This window comes from Tachysurus fulvidraco, chromosome 26 (assembly GCF_022655615.1).
Source record: "Tachysurus fulvidraco isolate hzauxx_2018 chromosome 26, HZAU_PFXX_2.0, whole genome shotgun sequence".
In the NCBI taxonomy this organism is placed as follows: domain Eukaryota; kingdom Metazoa; phylum Chordata; class Actinopteri; order Siluriformes; family Bagridae; genus Tachysurus; species Tachysurus fulvidraco.
Window position 1 is genome coordinate 15,768,308 of NC_062543.1, and position 22,373 is coordinate 15,790,680.

General features: G+C 39.7%; 1 protein-coding gene and 1 pseudogene across 6 annotated transcripts in view; both read right to left on the minus strand.

Moving 5' to 3' along the window:
* The window catches only part of LOC113662878 (histo-blood group ABO system transferase-like), a 124,757-nt gene that overhangs the window by 34,829 nt on the left and 67,555 nt on the right, over positions 1 to 22,373 (minus strand). For 2 of the 6 annotated variants that reach the window (XM_047809567.1, XM_047809563.1), the window contains exon 1: positions 5,717 to 5,918. The exons of 2 other annotated variants lie outside the window; for them this stretch is intronic. In XM_047809567.1, coding sequence (XP_047665523.1) covers positions 5,717 to 5,775 — 59 coding nt within the window. In that variant the 5' untranslated portion in view covers positions 5,776 to 5,918. Of the gene's footprint in view, positions 1 to 319; positions 1,696 to 1,834; positions 1,970 to 2,215; positions 2,249 to 4,661; positions 4,689 to 4,728; positions 4,866 to 4,889; positions 4,920 to 5,716; positions 5,919 to 22,373 lie in introns of those variants that run through there. 2 more of the 6 variants (XM_027178046.2, XM_027178048.2) reach the window with 2 other exon arrangements.
* LOC113662886 lies at positions 6,873 to 7,463 on the minus strand (annotated as a pseudogene).

The following is a 22,373-nucleotide window of genomic DNA, read 5'->3' on the forward strand; positions in this document are numbered from 1 at the left end:
TGTCTGAAATAAAAAAAAAACAGAACCTGTTTGAGCACACAAACCGTCACAAATCCTGTACATTTCCCTGTTAGATCTGGTTCTGATAAATGGACATGTGAACATGACGCATATTAGATCATCACAAACAAAAGCTGTAGTGTGAATAATGATAATGCAGTATCTCACAGCTCAAGGGATTCATCCTAAGCTCACGTAATATATATTTTTGCTGAATGTCATCACAGGATCCGGTCAGGTTCTGTCACCTTTTCATTAACAAATCATCAAATATTTCAGGCTTATGAAAAGTAATGGCATTCATTGTGTACATTTCAAGACATCTCACACTTGAAGACATTGAATTAGAATTTCTAGTTTTATTGTATCAAGGCAACCAGCAAAACATTCTTACCCCTCAAAGATATACAGAAACCTTTAAGTTCAAAAGTATTAATGCATGAGGCTTAGTGACCTTGTCAGCGTATATAGCAGTGATTCAATACAAATTCAATAAAGAGTTTAAATATTAAATATGAACCATCAAATGAAGATTAAAAGAAAGAATTTTAAGTCCATGAACATTTAAATCGTGAGATAGCCAGCGTGAGATAGCCAGCGTGAGATAGCCAGCTATAAAGTTTCTTCAAGATCAGTTTCATAAGCAGAACAAAAATTCACAAAACCTTTGGCCACATTTTATATTATTTTCAGTTACTCAATATTTATTTCTTGTTCAAAGAATTCTTGGATAAAAGCAACATCACAGGAGAAAGAGTAAGTGTAAGGTTCTATTCTAGATATCTGCAAAAATCTGAGAATGTATCTTACACTCAAGAATGAATGAAAACTATTGTGAAGAAACCTTGCAGGAATGTTTGCTGAACATCATGCAGTAACATGCTATTGACAGATTTGGTATCACATCCAGGAATCACACCAACAAGAAAGGTGAGTGACAGCAAGAAAAACTCTTATGTTTATTTGGTGAAAACCTGTACTGTCCTGCTGAGGCACGTTGTGCGTTAAGGGTTGGGTCGAATCTCAGCGTAGTTCTTGACCACCTGTGAGAAACGCACCACTTTCATGAAGCTGGGTCTCTTTTTTTGGTCATCCCACAGGTATTCAGGTGAGAGCAACTTGGTGGGTTTGTTGTACAGGAAGTACTTGTTCAGGTGAGACTCTTCCTGCCAAACTGCTTCGATCTTATTGGCTCGGTCTACATCCAGCTGCATGCGACACGTCTTCACCAGTTTGAGCACTTTTTCGGGGCGTCCTCCGATCACGGCCCCTCCGTAGTAGTAGTCTCCTTTGTCTAAAGGGATGTAAGCCTGAGATTCGGGACGCCGCTCGTAAGTGAACTGTTCCCGAGATTTTCCAAAAAACCAGGCATGCAGCACTCCGATAAGGTCACCCAGAGACTCCGCCCCCCAGTGAGCATAGAATTTGGAGTCGACGTCGAGGCTGAAAATGTAGTCTACCTTGTTGATGAGTTCATATTGGATGAGATTCTCAATCCTCTCCATCCTGCGTAGCGAGATTTCCTGCCAGCGGTTCATGCTTGCTGTTTTTATCACTTTCAGCTGACGCCCCTCACCCAGTGTTACCGCGGGAACCTCATCCGGGAGATCTGTAAAGATGTAATAATGCACTCGGTAGCCCACCATGAAGTGCTGCTCCGCAGACTCTAGGAGGTCCTTCAGGAAACGCACATACCTGCAGGACATGATACAGTTTATATATAAACTACTGTAAAAGGGATTTGACATTACATTTCTCCAGCTTGCTACAGATTCAACCTCAGTCAACACTCACAGCGTGGGACCCACAATGCCTTGTACTTGGCATGACTTACTTGCCCAGAGCGAAGACGGTGGTTGCCACGGTGATATTCTGTTGTTTGTAGATGTCATCAATCACTGTCAGGTCAAATGTATCCTCCCAAACAATCGGAGCTAACCACAGGGATGTTGTGGCAACATCTGGCCGACTGACCACACACACACACACACACACACACACACACACACACACACACACACACACACACACAAACGTAAGCTTTTGTCTGGCAAGGTACAGATAGATGGCAAATAAAACTAAAACCTGCCTCACTTGCTCACTCATGTTCTCTCTCTCTCTCTCTCTCTCTCTCTCTCTCTCTCTCTCTCTCTCTCTCTCTCTCTCTCTCTCTCTCTCTCTCTCTTTCACTTTACCTGCACACACATTTACTTACCTACTACTGACACCAGGCTGGTTGCATGCCATTCTAATCAAAAGAAAAAGAGCAAAGAAAAAGGATTGAATATATAATATATAATCATTTATTTTTTGAAAACTAATTTCATTTTATTCATTTACTAATAAAAAGATGAAGCATTGATGAGCAAATACGCAAGATGTCAAGTTTTTGTAGTAGTTCAGTTATTATTATTATTATTATTATTATTATTATTATTATTATTATTATTATTATTATTATTATATATTACCAGGAGCTTGTTTACCTGGAGATTGTTTATTGGAATCGGTTAATATGGTGTTGTAACACTATCCCTGGTGATTAAACTGTTTGGTTATGTTCTATTATACTGTTCTATAATCCCAGACAGTTAGTGCTGTCCAGGGTGAGAAGGTGCTACCAGTCAAGATGGCATTTTATAAGACCTAAAATCTTATTGTATTAAAAAAAGTGACGCACACAAAAAATACACTATTATAAAAACTCTATCCACGGGCGACATGAGGAGAACTCTATGCAGAGTTAAAAAACATTCTGGCTGGACCAGACAACATTCCTGGCAGGGTGCTCAGGGAATGCACAGAACAGCTAGCGGATGTCTTCACTGACATCTTCAACATTTCCCTGAGCAGCGCTGTTGTTCCTACGTGCCTCAAGACAACCACCATCGTCTCCGTCTCAAAGAAGTCTACAGTGTCCTGCCTCAATGACTATCGCCCTGACGCACTCACACCCATTGTTATGAAGTGCTTCGAGAAGCTCGTCATGAGGCACATCAAGACCCAGTTACCACCCTCACTGGACTCCCTACAGTTCGCGTATCGTCCAAACCGCTCCACAGACGATGCCATTGCCACAGCCCTTCATTTAGCCCTCACCCACCTGAACAATAAAGACACTTATGTACGAATGCTGTTCATAGACTTTAGTTCAACATTCAATACAATCACTTGATTGGGAAACTGAGCCTGCTGGGACTGAACACCTCCCTCTGCAACTGGATCCTGGACTTCCTGACTGGGAGACCTCAGTCAATCTGGATCGTGAACAGCATCTCCAGCACCACCACACTGAACACTGGAGCCCCTCAGGGCTGCGTGCTCAGTCCACTCAGGCTCTGATGACTCACGACTGTGCAGCAATGCACAGATCAAACCATATCATGAAGTTCGCCGATGACACGACTGTAGTGGGTCTCATCAGCAAGAACGACGAGTCAGCATACAGAGAGGAGGTGCAACAGCTAACTACCTGGTGTAGAACCAACAACCTGTCTTTGAATGTTGATAAAACTTAAGAGATGGTTTTTGACTTAAGAAGAGCACAGAGCGACCACTCTCCTCCGAACATCGACAGATCATCTGTAGAGAGCACCAAATTTCTCTGTGTTCATCTAGCATCTCACTCAACAAAAGCTATATCACCAAGAAAGTCCAGCAGCATCTCTACTTCTTACGAAGGCTGAGTAAGGCACATCTCCCTCCCTCCACCCTGACCATGTTCTACAGAGAGACTATTGAGATCATTCTGAACAGCTGCATCACTGTCTGTTTTGGGAACTGCACCATCTCGGATCTCACGACCCTGCAGCGGATAGTGCGGACAGTGGAGACATTTACACCACACGCTGCATCCGCTAAGCCAACAGTATTGTATATGACCCCACACACCCCTCACACACTCTTCACCCAACACAAACCTCACACACACTCTTCACCCTACTTCCGTCTGCAAAACATTACAGAAGCATTCGGGCCTCACGACCAGACTGTGTAACAGTTTCTTCCCACAAGCCATCAGACTCCTTAATAACTGAAACTGAACTGTACTGAGCACAACATACACACACATCATCTTTATGGACTGCACAGACCTACACCAAATGCACACATTTTCAAAATACAGCCATCAACCTGTTTACATGCTGTTTTTGCACACTTTTTCGCTCTTTGTACACACTGTCTAACATTTCAGTCATTTGCTGTTTTGCACAATACTTTACATTATCTCAGGGACCTGCTGCTATGACACTGTGTTCATTATAGTATTACTGCACACAATATTGTTGAACATACAGTATTTACACTGCACTGTTTCTGTTTATTGTTGTTTGTGTATTGTCTTTTTTGTATTGTCTTTTTTGTATTGTAATTTTTTTGTCCTGCACTGTCTTTTGTCTCTCTTGTCTGTCCTGTACTGCACTGTTTCCACCAGGTTGCACGGTTGCACTTTATGTGGCTAAGACTAACTTACTAAGTCCTTATCTCTGTCTTTGTTTTATGTAGCACTTTGATCCTGGAGAAACGTTGTCTCATTTTACTGTGCACTGTAACAGCTATATATAGTTGTAATGACAATAAAAGCTTATTGACATGACTTGACATATACAGTACAGATAAATGAGTAACAGTAACACACTGGTGTGTGTGTGTGTACTCACACAGTCAGTCTGCACTCCAATACATGACTGAAAACACAAAACACATCTGGGGTTATCACACACTTACTAGAACATTGATTTGCTCATCTTCAGCAAGTGCTTTCATCCAGGTGTCATCCCCAGGATCACTGGGTGAGAACACTGGGTGAGGTGAGAATACCTGCCCCTCGCAGGGGAAAGTACACACAGGGGGTCAGAGTAGGAGCAGATTAGTGCAGCCAAGCTTACCTAAACCAGGAGGAAGTGTAGCTGAAGTAACTGAAACACACACACACACACACACACACACACACACACACACACACACACACACACACACACACACACGTGCATGTGGTAATTTATACAACAAAATTATAATTTATTCAGCAACCATCCAAAAATTTGGAAAAATAAAAGTTGAAATTAAATCACTAGCAAATTAATTAGAGTTTAGTGTGAGATTATGACAAAATCACTGTTTGTTATTAAACTGTCTTTAAAAACACCAGCGTAGCTGTAAACATTTGCAATTGTTCTCAGGATTTTTCTGGAGATTTGACCCAAAACTTGGTGCCCAACTGAGGGACGCCTCACTGCAAGTACAAAATGTTTTCTGAGTTTACTACGTGTTGACCCTATCGGGTTTCTGTGTGACACTTATAAGGAAGTCAGCATGTATTCTACAGGTATAAACATTAAAAAAACGGTCTGTCATTCTGGTTCTCCGGGTTTAATGTAGTTACGCATCAAAATATCAAAATTCTTCTCTGTTCTGGCTCCCAAGTGGAGAAATGAACTTCCTCTAGATACAGTATCAGAACTTCTGAGCTACTAACTGACTTCAAGACCATCTGCGAAGATCTACTTCGTTCTAAATACTTCAACTTGCACCTTTAATTTAAAACCCAAAATGTTTGTCTGTTTGCACTATATTTAGATTTAAATCTGAAAATAAATAAATAAGAAAATAAATAAATAAATAAATAAATAAATAAATAATAATAATAATAATAATAATAATAATAATAATAATAATAATAATAATAATAATAATAATAATAATTATGACATACCCAAGGAGTAAAGTGATGGTAAAAGTAAACAACAGAAATAAATTCTGTCTTGTGTGCATTGTAATGTTCTTCGAGTGAGTTCTCCTCAAGATATCTCAGTCTGTATTTTGATCTGTGTGTGTGTTTGAGTGTGTGTGTGTGAGTTGAGTGAGTGAGTGAATGGGGCTCGAATGTAAACGCAGTAATAGAGGGGTGTGAGAGTTTGTTTGGGTGTGAGAGAGAGAAAGAGAGAGAGAGACAAGAGAAGTGAACTGAAATGTAAAGCGCTCTTGTGATTGGCTGTAGTATTGTCTTCAGCTCTGCCCATTTTCAGGTGGTTTTCTGTTCCTTTTGCGTTTCATGGTAACTCCCTCTGTACTTCTCAGGCGTCAGAGCTAGATAAGCATCTTGGAGAGCAGTGTTTTTTTTCCCTTGCAGAAGCTGGGAAACGGTGTCTCTCAGTCAGTCAGGACTCAAAGCTCTGGAAGCTTTTTGCCACATTACATGTTGATTAATATATCTGTCTATCCACTGTGAATTAGCCAGTGTTTTATCTTAAATTGCACTCACTGACATGGGCATGCGAGAGGCGGAGCCAGTGTGGTCACGCCCATTTTTACCCCAAAACATGGAGTGAATGGCCGCATGTTGTCCAGTCATATATACAGTTAGTGGCTATTTTTTTCTGTTCAAATAACTTTTCTATTTTAAAATTTATCAATTATGTCATTGTTTTGAATCTTTTCATCTTCTAAATCAGTGTGTTACAAGAGCAAAATTATCGCGTCCAAAATCTTTCGGATATTGATTTTTTTGCCATTAATGACAATAATAATTTATGTAGCATTAAATGTTAATTAATTGTGTTTGTTATTTTTAAAAATATGTTGTACTTTAAGACAATGACCTTTAAAAAAATGCAGCAATAGAAACGTGTGTTAATGGAAATGGAAATGTACTGAAGTTAGGTCAACATCAAGGATGGGATTGAGAGAGAGAGATGTGAACTGTTTCCATGAGAATCCATAAACACAAAGTTAGAATTCCTTTAAATATTTTCTTTATTGTGTTTGTGTTCATTCACATTTCATCATAAATTCGATACGCAATATATGCAAGCATCTCCTGCATGTCCTTGCTTTAAGAACCTTGATAAGATTCTTTGATCTAGAGACGTTAGTTCAAATCTTTAGTACCTGAATGTGGGACAAAACTGTACTGCCCTGCTGAGGCATGTTGTGTGTTAAGGGTTGGGTCGAATCTCAGCGTAGTTCTTGACCACCTGTGAGAAACGCACCACTTTCATGAAGCCGGGTTTCCCTTTTTTGTCATCCTACAGGTATTCAGGTGAGAGCAACTTAGGTTTGTTGTACAGGAAGTACTTGTTCAGGTGAGACTCTTCCTGCCAAACCACTTCAATCTTATTGGCTCGGTCTACATCCAGCTGCATGCGGCACATCTTCACCAGCTCCGTAGTAGTAGTCTCCTTCGTCTAATGGGATGTAAGCCTGAGATTCAGGACACCACTTCTTGAACTGTTCCCGAGATTTTCCAAAAAAAAACAGGCATGCAGCACGCCGACAAGGTCACCCAGAGACTCCGCCCCCCAGTGAGCATAGAATTTGGAGTCTACGTCGAGGCTGAAAATGTAGTCTGCTTTGTTGATGAGTTCGTATTGGATGAGATTCTCAATCATCTCCATCCTGCGTAACGAGATTTCCTGCCAGCGGTTCATGCTTGCTGTTTTTATCACAGTCAGAATCAGAAAAAAAAAATCAGAAATCAGAAAGATCTTTATTGCCAGGTATGTTTTCACATACGAGGAATTTGTCTTATTACAGAAGTTCCACAGTGTAACCGAAAGGCATTGACAAGACACGAACACCTTTAATATAGACAGTTTGTATGTGCAGTGGAAAAATGTGCAAATTGAAATATAAATAAGTAAGTATGTGTTTTAAGTAAATAATGTAAGAATAGTGTTGTGTGTTCTGTGTATGTCAAGTGGGGTCTGTAGTTTGTGGTTCCTGTTTTGACAGTTCCTGCTATGATTGTGTATGTGTCTATATGTGTGAAAACGTCTCATGAGTGAAGAAGTGTTATTTTATTTTATACTTGGTTTATATTGTTATTTATATTTGGTATACCCTGTTGTGATGAGGCCCAAAGGTGGCAAAAGTACACACATCCTTTACTCAAGTAGAAGTACAGATACTCATTTTTTAAAAGACTCCAGTAGAAGTAGTGACTACACTCTTTTACTCCAGTTAAAGTAAAGAAGTATGGGCTCTGACATGTACTTAAGTAAAAAGTCACTGTTACTACTACCTGTTTAGTGTCATGCTGGGAACTGGACATGTTTATGTATGTATATGTATATATAATTTTGGAGTGTGCTGATGGATATTTGTGTTCATCAGCCACAAGAGTGTTACGAAAGGCAGGCACTGATGTAGGGTAGGATGGAGTCAGCGTTCACATTCATCCCAAAGGTGTTCAGTAGGGATGAGATCAGAAAACAACCACATATAGCAGGTCAGGTGACCCAATACTTTTGGAGATATAATGTATACCAAGTGTATCACCAAGGCCATATCCCAAACTGTAGGGAGATTCCAGCTCTGTCCTTCAAAACAACTCAAAATAATTGTGATGTTTTACAAATGACAAAATTAATGTTAATTAAATTAAGCACTTCGTGTTTTTTGGGGTTGACACCAGGGGCGGTTCTAGGGTTTCATCTTTAGGGGGTTTTAGCCCTCAGTGAGAATTTAAAACAAGAAGAGTTCTATATTATATATTATATGACAACTCTGGTAATAAGAATAATGACATTTCACTGCTTTTGGTTGCCGTCTTTGTGTCTTTCCGCCGATTAACGTTATAGATAAACGCCTCCAGCTCTGACTGCGCGTGCACGCTGCGCGTACCTGTGCTTCTCCGTTCTAATAAAGCAGACAGCTGAAGACGCACGTGTGAAACACTACAACACACGCGTGTAAAAGTAAAAGTAAAAAAAATCGCTCTTGGATCAAACTGATAAATAATTTTCTTTCCCATCGACGACACGTCCTGCATTTTAACGTCATTTTATTGTTTATTTATGAAAGTAAAAATGATCCTTATAGTTTTAGGGTGGCTGAGATTACAGACAGGGGGCTGAAGCCACCCTAATAAAGGGCTAGAACCCCCCCTGGGTGACACAATTCGCAACGCATTCGCCAGGAATCCTTTTTGACGCCGATTATTACAAACATCTCCCTCATATATGGCCATGTGTGTTCAGGAATGTCCTCGTTGTTAGTTACTTTAACATCGGTGACTCCCTCTGAATGAACATTAGCCATTCCTTTTGTAGGCGCTGCTCATTGTTAGCTCCGCTATCCTTAGTCTATGTCTGATAGCCAGTAAATAATACAGTACACCAGTCACATGGGGAAAAAGCCGCACAATGATAGGATGATAGGCTGGAAACAGCGTCCAATGAGAAGGAATAATACTAAACGTAACGAGTCCGTTTGGGAAATGTAAGAAGTAAAAAGTACAGATATTTGTGTAAAAATGTAATGAGTAAAAGTAAAAAGAAAGTATCATACTAGGACTTATACTGTACTTGAGTGTCAAGAGTAATTTTCTGATATTTAATGTATGTGACATACTTAAGTATGTGAAGTAAAAGTAAAAAGTAAAATTTCAGTGATCTTCATTAGGCACAAGATCAGGTTCTAGGATTTCATCTTTAGGGGTTTTAGCCCTCAGTGAGAATTTAAAACAAGAAGTTTTATATTATATATTATATGAATACATAGTAAGCCAAAAGATTGATGTTGATTCAGATCAGTTCATGCATGTGTGCATTCTCTACAAACAGTGTGTCCAATGAATACAGTCATTAGTAATAAATTAATATAAATAAATAAATAAATAATATCCACAAGACCGAGACCAAATAAATAAATATTATGTTTATGTAGTATTGCATGGATTGTTTGCATTTATATTTTGTTTGTGCTACAACTCTGGTAACAAGATTAGTGACATTTCACTGCTTTTGGTTGTCTTTGCGCTCTTTCCAGTTCTGAAAGCGCGTGCACGTTGCGCGCGCCCGTGCGTCTCCGTAGTGCGCGCGGACGTGCGTAATGCAATCTAGTCTAGGAGCAGTGTAATCTCCAAACGGCATTCTTCTGATTTTAGTTTTTAGTAACGAGTTACCAATACTGGAGATATAACGGAGTAAAAGTATACATTTTATCTAGGAAATTTAGTGGAGTAAATTTAAATAGCGACGGAAAGAGGAAGATACGAGAAATTCCTACTTAAGTACAGTAACGTACAGAAGTTTTTGTATTTTGTAATTGTACTCCGCTACATTACATCACTGCACGACACATTTAGAACATTAGAATATAGTACACACAAAGGGTTGTATGGAGAGAGTAAAATGAGAAAGGAGAATTAATGTGTTGTATTTTATATACAAGAACAGAAACGTCATAACGCTTTTAAGCTTTAATTCCTCGTATTAAAAACGTCACAGACACGCACAGCTTTGTGCTGCTTCCAACATACAACTCGTCTACTTCTTCATCAGTGCATCACAACACATACACACACCACTATTGACCTCTACTGGTCAGGTCATTGTTAAGTTATAACACAACATATAACATAGTGAATGGAAGATACTGACTTGATGAACAGTTGAGTTCAGATATTGAAGAAGAGATTTGGAGATTGAAACCAAGGGATTAAGAACACATTTCTTTGATGAGTGTATAAGGATAGAAGTGGTGTAGAAAGACAGGCTTTGATGAACAGTGGGCATTAGAAAGTTTCTTTCCATGTGATAATTGGTATGACAAAGTACAGTAAAAGCGATCTGGAGGCCACAACTGCTGAGCCCAGTATTGAGAGTCCTAGTAGAAACCCCTGGTGATCAACAGGCTTAAATACCATTGTGTGATTTTATAAAAGACCCATTTAATGAAGATGAGGAACTGTTGGTAGAATTATTTGCTGAGCAACTGCAACACTTTAACTTTTTCAATTTAACTTTAATTTTTTTTAATTTAATGTTAACAATTTTATTTTGCAATATCTGCCTTATTGAACAGGTTAAATCTTCTTGAGAGCCATAATAGAAAGAATACTGCACAACCACGTTCAAACAAACAAACAAACAAACAAACAAACAAACAAACAATTAAATAAATAAATAAATAAATAAATAAATAAATAAATAAATAAATAAATAAATAAATAAATGCTCAATTAAAGTTACTAAAACTTTATTTATTAAAGAGATAGTGCCACAGGGGCGAGACAAGCGTGCATGACAGAAAAGGGTAAAAGTCTAACCACACCAGCTGCAATTGTAATAATAAAGCACAAAGATGCTGAAAAGGAATAAAAAGTACATGGAAAAATGGCAAGAACGGACAAAAGGAGAGTTGCAGTGGCCTGAAGGAGGAACATTTGATGAGGGAGAATGTAAGAAGATGAAAGAAAGAATAGAATGCTGAGGAGAAGTAAAAAGAGAAAGTGTGGGAAATTGTTCCAATATTTTACATTTTAGTAAGTTTTTAAGGAAATGTTGTAATAATGCAACGTTGGGCTCTGCTAGGAGCAGAATTTCTGTATTTGTACTCACTTTGTCTGATCAGGTATACAGAGCATTTAAGCATTCATTTGCAGGGTTGATTACTCACTTTGCCCCATAACAGTATATCGTGAATATTAATCTTATAATATTATTATAATACAAAATAATATTTTGTAAGAATAAGCATTTATTAATATAAGTATTGGAAAAAATATATATATTAAAAAAAACTTTTATTTCTTACTTTTATTAATCACGTCTGTGATTAATTGCAGATAGTCCCTAAGACAGTTCTTTTCTACTGAGAAGCACAGGCGAACATTGCATTTGCTACACAGTGTGTTTGTGTATTCATAATTACAGTAAACTGGAAGAATAGACTAACTGGAAGAGAGATCTAAGTATTATCCAAAGTATTATCAGTTCAATGCAAATGCTAATCAAAATTCACTAGTACATTCAAACAATACTCTCTGGATGATACTTATCATACTACAAGGAACATTCCCCCATATCACAGGTTCATATTCAAGACCATTTACACCTGTCCCTGAACAATGCAACAGGCATCACCCCAAAAATCCAGAACATTCAGGGCCTGCTTTTGTATCTCCTAATACTATAAACTGCTACTTGGGCAACACTCATAAAAAATCTCAGGATCGTTTAGTTAAATATCAAACAAAAAACTACAAAGATACAGGGAGTTTCAGATACTTTTATTATTATTATGGTCTAATATGTACAATTATTGAAAATAAGTACAAATTTAGCAGAAAAGCACATTTAGAAATGAGTTACAATGAATCATCTAACAGTTTAAATTTCAATTTGTGATGATGTGAGAAGTGCAGTGCTCTTATATAATGTGTAAGGTGCACAGGCTATTTTGACTACCACTCTGGCCCAAAGTTGTATAATTACTACATGGACATAACAAGCTCTAAATTGAATTTTATTAATGGTTTCCAAAATAACTAAATATGTATGTGTTCTAGACATTGTAATAAACACAGAAACACAGAATTTTATTTGCTTGAATCTTGACAAATCCAGTCATGCAAAAAAAAAAAAAGATAAGTTCAACGCGAAGTTTGTAGGTAGGGTGAGTTCATGGCCAGGTGACTGGACAAATAAACACTTCTTCTATCCAATAGCAAACAATAGAACCCAATAACTATGTAAATGTGGTCTTGAGGGAAAAAAACATTGACAGGCCTTTTTGTTAAAAAAAAATTGTTGAAGGTGATGTTGTAATTCTGCAACAGTGGGCTTTAAAGGGTTAAAGGGAGAACAGAGTAAAGAACAGGAGAAAGAGAAGGCTACAGCCCCACCATCAGGTGAATGTGAGGAGCAGCTCCAGCCACCATCTTATAACGAACATTACAAATCCGACTACAAAGGGATCCATCAATATAGTTGGGCAAAGGAGTCAAAGTGCAAGAAGTAGAATTGAAGATCACAAGCGGGCAGGACAAAGGTTAATACGACAGGTATCAGCAGGAGAAAAAGACATGAAGCAATGACACGAGGAGCCCAGCTCTCCTCTCCCAGATGACCACGATAGAAGGAGAGAGGAAGAAAATGTAAGATGAAAAGACACACAAGCAGGAAGGCCAAAGAGCCTGCAGATGGCTGCGAAAAAAGGAAGTGATGGAAAGGAGTCATATTGGGAGGACCCAATACACCTCGAAGCAATAAACCTCACAGAACGATGGCTAAGAGAAGACTGTCATGAACAGGGGCAGCAGTCCCATAGCACTCCCAAAATATGAGAGCACCTACGACAGCAGCCTAAAGACCTATATAGATTGACCAGGAGCTGTACAGGGCCAGAGTACCGACAGGAAAAACAATATGGAGATATGAGTGAGCTCTGCAAGACATTAGGAAAGATAAGGAGGCCATGAAGGACTGGAACCATGGCAGTATGGGGATGAGAGAAGAAGATTAACAGCTGAAAAAGAACGGAGCAATAAAAGTGACCGTCAAACATGCAAGGCAATGAGCATAAAAAGTGGCGATCTGATAGGTCAGGAAGAACGGCTAGGAGAAGGAGGACCACGGCAAAGAGAAAGAGGCATGTGTGGATATGTGAAGGGAAACATGAGGCAAACAAAGAAGCTCTGGAACAAAGCCAGCTAGCAGAAGAAACAGCACTGGAGCTGAAAGAACAGGCATCCCAGCTGGAACTGAAATTAGAGCATAACAGGAGAATACAAGCCAAAGGCTGAGGTACTTACAATTCGAAAAAGTGGAAACAACTGCAGTAATGTACAAAGGTTTGGACAAAAGGCTGCAGAAACAGGAAGAAAGGATGGCCAGGACCGCAGAAGGTGTAGACCGAGCTGAGACATTGAGGCCCTTCGTGAAGGGAAGGAGGGACAGTTGAAATGGAAATTATTACAGGGAAAAAGACACTTAGGGTGCTTTCACACCTATAGTTCGGTTCATTTGGTCCGGACCAAAAGCAAATAAATGATACATTGTATATTTTCAGAAGTTTTGGTTCCTTTTCACACCACACTGATCGTTCTGTTCCGCACCAGTTGAAACGAACCAAAATGCAGTCATGTGATAACATCCACCTCACTCATTGGCCACATGTATTTCCTAAACTGCTTCTCGATTGGTCAGAATAAATATGCAGGAAATTTCAACGAAACTCCAGAAGTAAACAAAAAGAGGAAAATACAGGAAATTCAGCATACAGTACACCATGGAGAGACGACCGCACACTGCAATTATGTTCGTGGTTGTAATCTACTTGTAATCTGCTTGTATACAGCATTCTATGCAAAGTCTTAATTTTCAGAATGAAGCGCGGATGTGGCTTTAAAATATAATTTTAATGCACTGCAAACAGCGAAGACGCATTGCAAGACACTTCAGGAGGCGGCGAGCATTACTTTTGCGAAACTGTGACATGCTTATCTTCCGAAGATATTGCCAACGACCCACTACGGCAGCTGGTTTAGTCCAAAATGCGCAATACTTTTTGCAGTTAGATCTATTCGATCTCGGACCATGTTCTCACCACAAACGAACCGTATCAGAGTTTGTTTAGTCCGCTTTTGGTGCGCACCAGAGTTCGATTGCTGCATTCTCAACTTCCCAAACGAACCGCACCAAACGAGCAATCGAACTCTGGTACGATTCAACCGAACTAAACAAGGCAGGTGTGAAAGCACCCTTAACAACACGATCACAAGCACAAAGCCAGCGAGAGGAAATGGAGGAAAGGGAAACCGATGACACTAGTGTAGAGAAAGAAGAGGAGGGGACAATAGCACAGTGTCCCCTAATAGTCAAAGGGGTGGCAGGCACACTACGTGGACATTCATGGACATGACTGGATTAATAAAAAGGTTGCCACGTGAGTGTAAGGGAGCACAAAGGTGGATTACCAGATTTGAAGAACAGACAACCAGACAGCACTTGGCCATAGGCGATCTGAAGGCAATCCTATGCCAGACCATAGGAAAAGCAAAAATGATGGAAAACTCAAAAATGATGGATTGAATAGAATGGCGGACGATCCGAGGAGAGACGGAATAGCCTTTGGTCCATACAGGAATACCCTATTGAATGTGCCAAGGGATATGTACCCAACTAAAGGAAAGGTGGAAAAGATACAACTGGATGAGGAAGAAGGAATTGCTCAATTCATACTGAAACTTCAGGACTCCTGGAGAGAAGAGATGGGAGCACCATGGGATGAGACACCTGCAAGCATGACACTGTTCAAACTCATGTTAAAACGGGCACACCCAGTGGAAGTTCAAGATCAGCTGGAAACAGTAGTGGGCTTGAACACTATGCCATGGGCCACATTTGAAGCTAACATAATACATCATACTGAACTACATAGGAAAAGGAAATGGGAGGCAAAGAAAGCTGCAGAAGATCTGCTAGTTCAACTACATAAAGCATAGCTGGGGGAGCTGGCGAGAAATAAACAAGAGAACCATGAAAAGAAGAAAAAAGAAGACAAAGAGTACACCACAACACAAGTTGCAGTCATGGTTGCACCAGCTGCAGGGCAGGCAGCACCACCCCCGAGTGGTGGGATGCCACACAGGGTGATGGCACAACCGCAGCCTTTGCCCCCAACCATAATGCAATATCCCATTGTTTGTAATACCCCATAGCATTCTAATGCAATATCACATCAACAGTGTGGCTGGGGACCAGGCAGAGGTTGAGGAAGAGGAGGACAAGGGAGACAACCTCTACAAAGACCTGCCTGGGGAACAGGAGGACAAGGAGGAAGTTGCTGGAATTGCAATAACCCAGGTCACTGGAAGCGAGAGTGTCCCTACTTACCATGTGGGATGCCAGGAGGAGCCATGGGTAAACAAGGAAGGCAATGGATGAGCCCAGGATTCCAAGGACAAGCCCCAGTTCAACCTGGAGGGAGCCCAATGGGCCCAGCTCCAGGGGGAATGTGAAAAGGCCTAGAGAAGCCAGAGGGGGAGCTGGTGCAGTGTACCACCTCATTGCATCCTGCACAAGAACCAACGATTATGGTGGGAATTGGAAATTAGGTACAGGCCCCATTCCTGATTGACACAGGAGCAACATTTACAAGCATTGGAAAAGAAGGCTCAAAGCTTCCCCTCACATGTAGAGCAATAAAGACAGTGGGCTTCTCAGGAAAAACTCAGACGCTACAATTTACCAAGCCTCAATGGATTACTGTAGAAAGAATAGTAGTGCAAGCACCTTTACTATATTCCCCAGACACTCCAGCCAATCTTCTTGGAAGAGATGTGCTCTGCAAATTAGGAGCTAAAATACATTGTGGACCAACAGGAGTATGGATAACACTCCCAGATATGTTGCTCACAATACTTAGTAGTGAGCCAAGAAGAAGAAATAATAGATCTGGATAAAGTGTATTGGATGGAGATCAAAGACAAAGATACATCAAAAATATGGCAAGAATTCTCTGAATGGAAGCCATGGTTAAACTACATACGTCCTGATTGCTGTGAAGCTAGAGGACCATGGCATTGTACCCTGAAAAATGATGAAGGGGGGGAAGATGAAGAATATGCATGTGCATCACTATGGGAGGGACGACTAGAAGGAAGACAATATGATATCAGCCTGAACAGTATAATAATTGGCCAGCAAGGATGCCATACTCCCAGAAAAGATTCAAGGATGGTATCAAGTTGGAGATGCAGTCTCCCACATCTCCCTGATGATCGGGCTAGGTTTTGAATCCAAAGATTTAGGGCCTATGATGCAAGAGGCAGAAAGGGTGGTGAACATGACTAAAAACCCTAGAGTACATATGTCAGAAGATAGAATTTTTTTAAGGATAGATTATAAAGGGACAGAGCAAGTAGTAGCTACAACCATGTTAGTGAGTCAGCAAACAAAAATACTAGTAAGAATGGAAGTAGAGGTACAGATGCCACAGATGGCAGATGAGGAAGAATTAACAGAGAAAGAAGTAGAAGAAGCACTAAGTCAAGTCCCAAAGTAACTGTGGACTAAACATGCAGCAGATGTAGGACTAGTTAAGTCAGCAGGGTTAGCAAAAATACAGGTTAGACCCAACGCACCTTATCAGAGACAGTAACCATTGTCTAAACAAGCAGAGGAAGGAATAGGACCAACTATTGAAGGGCTAGTGGAAGCAGGGGTTTTGATACCAACAGAAAGTCAGTGCAACACTCCAATTTTTCCGATCAGAAAGCCAAATTCAGATAAATAGACAATGGTCCATGATTTAAGACCAGTCAATCAAATAGTGGTGGCTGTGACCCCAGTGGTCCCGGATCCACAAACTTTGTTATCAAATATTCCAGAAGGAACAAAATGGTACACAGTAATTGATCTGTGTTCAGCATTTTTTAGTGTTCCAGTGCACCCTGACTCTCAGCACTTGTTTGCATTCACATATCAAGAGCGACAAAGATACTGTGAAAGCCCATCAATAACCAAGTACTAATCAGAGATCTAGTAAATTTACAAATGGGTAGCCTCATGGTCAATTTTGGCACAGCTTTGTTTCCAGAGAGCAGATGGCTCAAACATTACACATGGACCAGCCATATCAGAACTATTAGCAGCTATACAACTACCTACTGTAAGAAATTAGCCATAGTGAAGTGTAGGTTGAGGATGGGTTGAGGCAGTAGCATGTGCAAGAAATGAGGTTAAGACAGTAGCTAAGTTTTTGTTTAGAAAAGTAATCCCTAGATCTGGCATTCCAGATCAATTGAGTTCAGACAACGGACCTCTTTTTGTAAATAAAGTAATCAAGTCACTTGCACAAGCATTGTGCATCAAACACAAAATGGGATGTGTTTATCACCCAAGTTCTCAAGGAAGAGTAGAGAGCAAAAGGTGTGTTGAAAGGAAAAATTGCAAAGATATGCACTAGCACAAGCCTGAATTGGGTATTGCGCTCACAGACAAACCATACAACGCACTTGACACCGCATGAGATGGTGACAGGCAGGCCAATGTCTGTAGCGTTTACATGAGGACCCTATAAGGGCCCATCACTGGAACAAATGGAAGGCGAAATGTCAAGTTTAACCCATGTTTAACCCATGTTTAACCCATGTCCACAGACTCTTATATGGTGGGTCTGCAGTAGGAGAGCCACATAACCTGGTAGAACTAGGAGACATCAGAACATTCAAGAGAAAACATTGGAGAGAACAAAGAAGAGAAGGACCTTTTAAAGTGGTGTCAGCTACTCCCATAGCAGTCAAGGTTGAATGTAAGGAATATTGGTATCACCTCAATCACTGTTGTTGTGCGACAGCAATAGCAAACACTGGGGAGGAGCCCTCAACCTCAAAGACAGAGCAAGGAGCCGTTGACATCCACCCGCCAGAAGACTTTGAGACACTTGACACCTTATTTAAAAATAATACTGTAAAATTGCACCTGTAAGCCATGGTGCAGTTAGCCTCGACCCGAAACAAGGGCAAAGTAGATAAACCGACAGTTAAATCCAATAAAACTGACAAACAAAATGAAGCAGGCTAACTACCCAGATCTTTTATATAGCATGTGTAATAGTATTGATATTGAACCTAGCAATCACAATAGGCTTTCATACAGTAGGGATCCATACCACTATCCCACAACCTCTGGACAACGGTACCTGTAATGCCCAGGTGCCTTCTGATGCTGTTAGAAGTGGGTCTCGGCCAAAACATAGTACAGGCACAGGGTCCGCCACTATTGATGGCCATACTGTGTAAAGGGGAAGGGTTAACTCCCACATTAACAGGAGTTATCAAAGAAATGGCCCAAACAACTATAGAAGAACACATGAAGTGCGCCCTAGGTCTATTTGCCTATGCTAGCATACAAAAGAAAATACAAAACAACACGAATTACTTTGTTGTGTACTCGTTCGATTACACAGGCCCTTCTCCAAACTCAGTTTCCGACCCAGTGACGTGGGCTATAACACTGTAAACTGTAAAAAATATTGTCATATGTTCTGTGTCATATGTTCAAATGTATCCTCCCAAACAATCGGAGCTAACCACTGGGATGTTGTGGCAACATCTGGCCGACTGACCACACACACACACACACACACACACACACACACACACACACACACACACACACACACACACACGTACACAAACTTAAGCTTTTGCCTCCCAAGGTACAGATAGGTGGTAAATAAAAAAAATTGCCTCGCTTGCTCATTACAGTTCTTGCTCTCTCTCTCTCTCTCTCTCTCTCTCTTTCACTTTACCTGCACACACATTTACTCACGTACTACTGACAATGGGCTGGTTGCAAGCCGTTCTAATCAAAATAAAAAGAGCAAAAAAATGTATTCAATATATATATATATATCACTTACAAAATTACCCAGGTATTCATGGACAGGCTTTAAGTTGGTTTAGATCCTACCTGTCAGAGCGATACCATTTTGTAGAATTAAATGGTGAATCCTCCAGTTTATTACCAGTTAATTATGGGGTCCCTCAAGGATCAGTTCTCGGACCTCTGCTTTTCTCTATATACATGCTTCCATTAGGGAACATCATTAGAAGACATGGGATTAGTTTCTATTGTTATGCTGATGACTCACAGTTATATATCTCATCAAAACCAGATGAAATAGCCACAGTGTCCAAATTAAGTCAGTGCCTTAGAGAGATAAAAGACTGGATGAGCTGCAACTTTCTATTGTTAAACTCTGATAAGACAGAAATACTACTCATAGGTCCAAAAACCAGTGCACATAAACTCTCACAACTTAACTCCCATTTAGAGGGATGTACTATTACTAGTAGCTCGACAGTGAAAGACCTCGGTGTTATATTAGACAGCAACTTGTCTTTTGATAATCATATCGCCCATACTACCAAAACAGCCTTCTTCCACCTTAGAAATATTGCCAAGCTGAGAAACATCCTGTCTGTATCTGATGCTGAGAAGCTAGTTCATGCCTTCATGACCTCTAGACTGGACTATTGTAATGCATTACTAGGTGGTTGTCCTGCATCTTTAATAAATAGGTTACAGTTAGTCCAAAACGCAGCTGCCAGAGTTCTCACTAGGACAAGAAAGTATGACCATATAACCCCAATTTTATCATCTCTACACTGGCTACCTGTTAAGTTTAGAATTGACTTAATGGTTTAGCTCCCATGTATCTAACTAGTCTTCTATCACGCTACAATCCTTCATGCACTCTGAGATCACAAAACTCAGGACTTCTGCTAGTTCCCAGAATATCTAAGTCTACTAAAGGTGGTAGAGCGTTTTCTTATTTAGCTCCCAAACTTTGGAATAGTCTTCCTGATAGTGTTCGGGGCTCAGACACACTTTCCCAGTTTAAATGTAGATTAAAAACTCATCTCTTTAGTCAGGCGTACACATAATACATCCTATAGTATCATGCACTAGTACATCAGACTGGCACATTTTTATGAACAGCAGATATGTTAATCCCTTTCCACTGCTTCTCTCTTTGTACCCATCCCGAGGCATCCAGACATTGTACCAGCTCCCAATGTCCTCTGTGGGACGAAGCCCTTGGACGTCCACTGAGCCGAGGCCGACTCTAAGAATCCTGAGACATCTCCAGTTAGACTCTGTGATACTAAGGAGATCCGAAGTCCATGATCCTTACACCAATACAACATTTATCTCACTGTATATTACAATCACACCCCCAGTGTCACCCATATGAGGATGGGTTCCCCCTTGAGTCCGGTTCCTCTCAAGGTTTCTTCCTTTACCAATTTAAGGGAGTTTTTCCTTGCCACTGCTGCCTGAGTCACCTCAGACTTGCTCATAGGGGAATAAATACATACACATTGTGAAGTATATATACATCTAATAATAACCTAGAATTTTTATTCTGTTAATTCTTATTTCTTTTATTATTCGTTATTTCCTTTATCATTAATTATGTTTACCTTCTGCTCTATGTTTATGTTCTGTAAAGCTGCTTTGAGACAATGTCTATTGTAAAAAGCGCTATACAAATAAACTTGAATTGAATTGAATTGAATTGAACATTTAGAGACACTTAGAGACATATATTTAGTAGTGAGTAGAGTATGCATTATTTGTTTGTTTGTTTATTTTCAAAGTTATGGAGTAGTTCTCTCCTGGCTGGCTCAGCTGAATCTTTCCATGTCACGCGAAGGTTCGATGATAAGCAAGTAATCCAAAACTTTTTAGAATTAGCAAGAAGCGTTGTTACAGAGGGAGACCCAAGCAACAAAGGATACAGTATCAGTCTTTAGAGCGAACACTGAAATGTATGATCTTCTAACTTGTCTTATTTGTCTCATTTACCATCTAATCCTTCTTATATGTGACTTAGTAGGTTATGCCGGTTAATTGATAAAGGTTTATCAAGTAGTCGATATGCAGTACAAAAACCAGTAACATGAAAACATAAACATAAAAGATTCAATTCTATATGTCTTATATTGTCTATAGGCTGTTGTGTGTGCAGTGCTTCATTTCATTTAGCTCTTCTTTTGTTCTGCCTATAATAATAGCTTTGATTTCATTTTCTACAACCTCCATCACCTGCAAACTGCTTTTCATGTTAACACAAATGCAAATCGGTATTTAATAGTTCTATACATTAGCTTCAGCTGCTGTGCTACACAGCTGTATGTGCACACTTCATTAATGCTGTTGATTCATTCCTCCAAATCTCTTTCTGGAAGAGATGTTATACAAGGGCGCCTTTCAGAAATGTCATTTAAACATAAAGTGGGATCGGTCTAGGTGGAGCAGTTTCTGTTAAAATCAGTTTGTAACAACAGAAGGAGGGCATATTTTTTATTTAAAAAAATACCTTAACGCATGAATGCATCACAGAGATGCTATTGTTTCACTTCTGTTCTGTTTAGTGTATGGCTTATGGTTTAGGTGATAAACATAGCTATTTAATATTTTAAAAATTAATAAAAACAAATTTGTGTAAAAAGACACATAAAGTTCAGTCTTCATCCTGATTCACATCAAACAAACAACATAGACAAACTAGAAGAAAAACTTTAGGTATAGATGAACTGATACAAATAAGGATTCTGGAACTGCATTATACCCCATTATGATGCTGATTATTGGGAAATAAAAGCGGAAAAATATTTAGTTGTGGTTAGTGAGGTTAGGGTTGATGCAAATCCCAAAACTCATTTTTCTGAAATAATTATGTCTGTATCTAATGTGGATTATATACGTGAGTCAGTTACACAAATTACACAAATCAATATCCTACACTTTTGCTAAGTTCATGCAAAAAACTTTCAAATAATCATTACATTTCCCATCCTGGAGAAAAGATTTATTTAAGTTAGCTTTCAGTTTCTTGGCAAAAAGGCAACTCAGATCATTCAAATATATCATTTTAAATAAATAACAAAAAACATGTGTGGTGGAAATTTCTAATCTTAAGATGTTCATAAGGCTTTGCTCTTCTATGCTTGTACCCTGTGTGTGTCATAACCAGAGACTGACATCGTCATCAGTAGGTGTTGTTAAGATTATAACAAGGGCAGTAGGGACTGGGGACGAGTTGTCCATAAACAATGTCCTGTAAGTCCT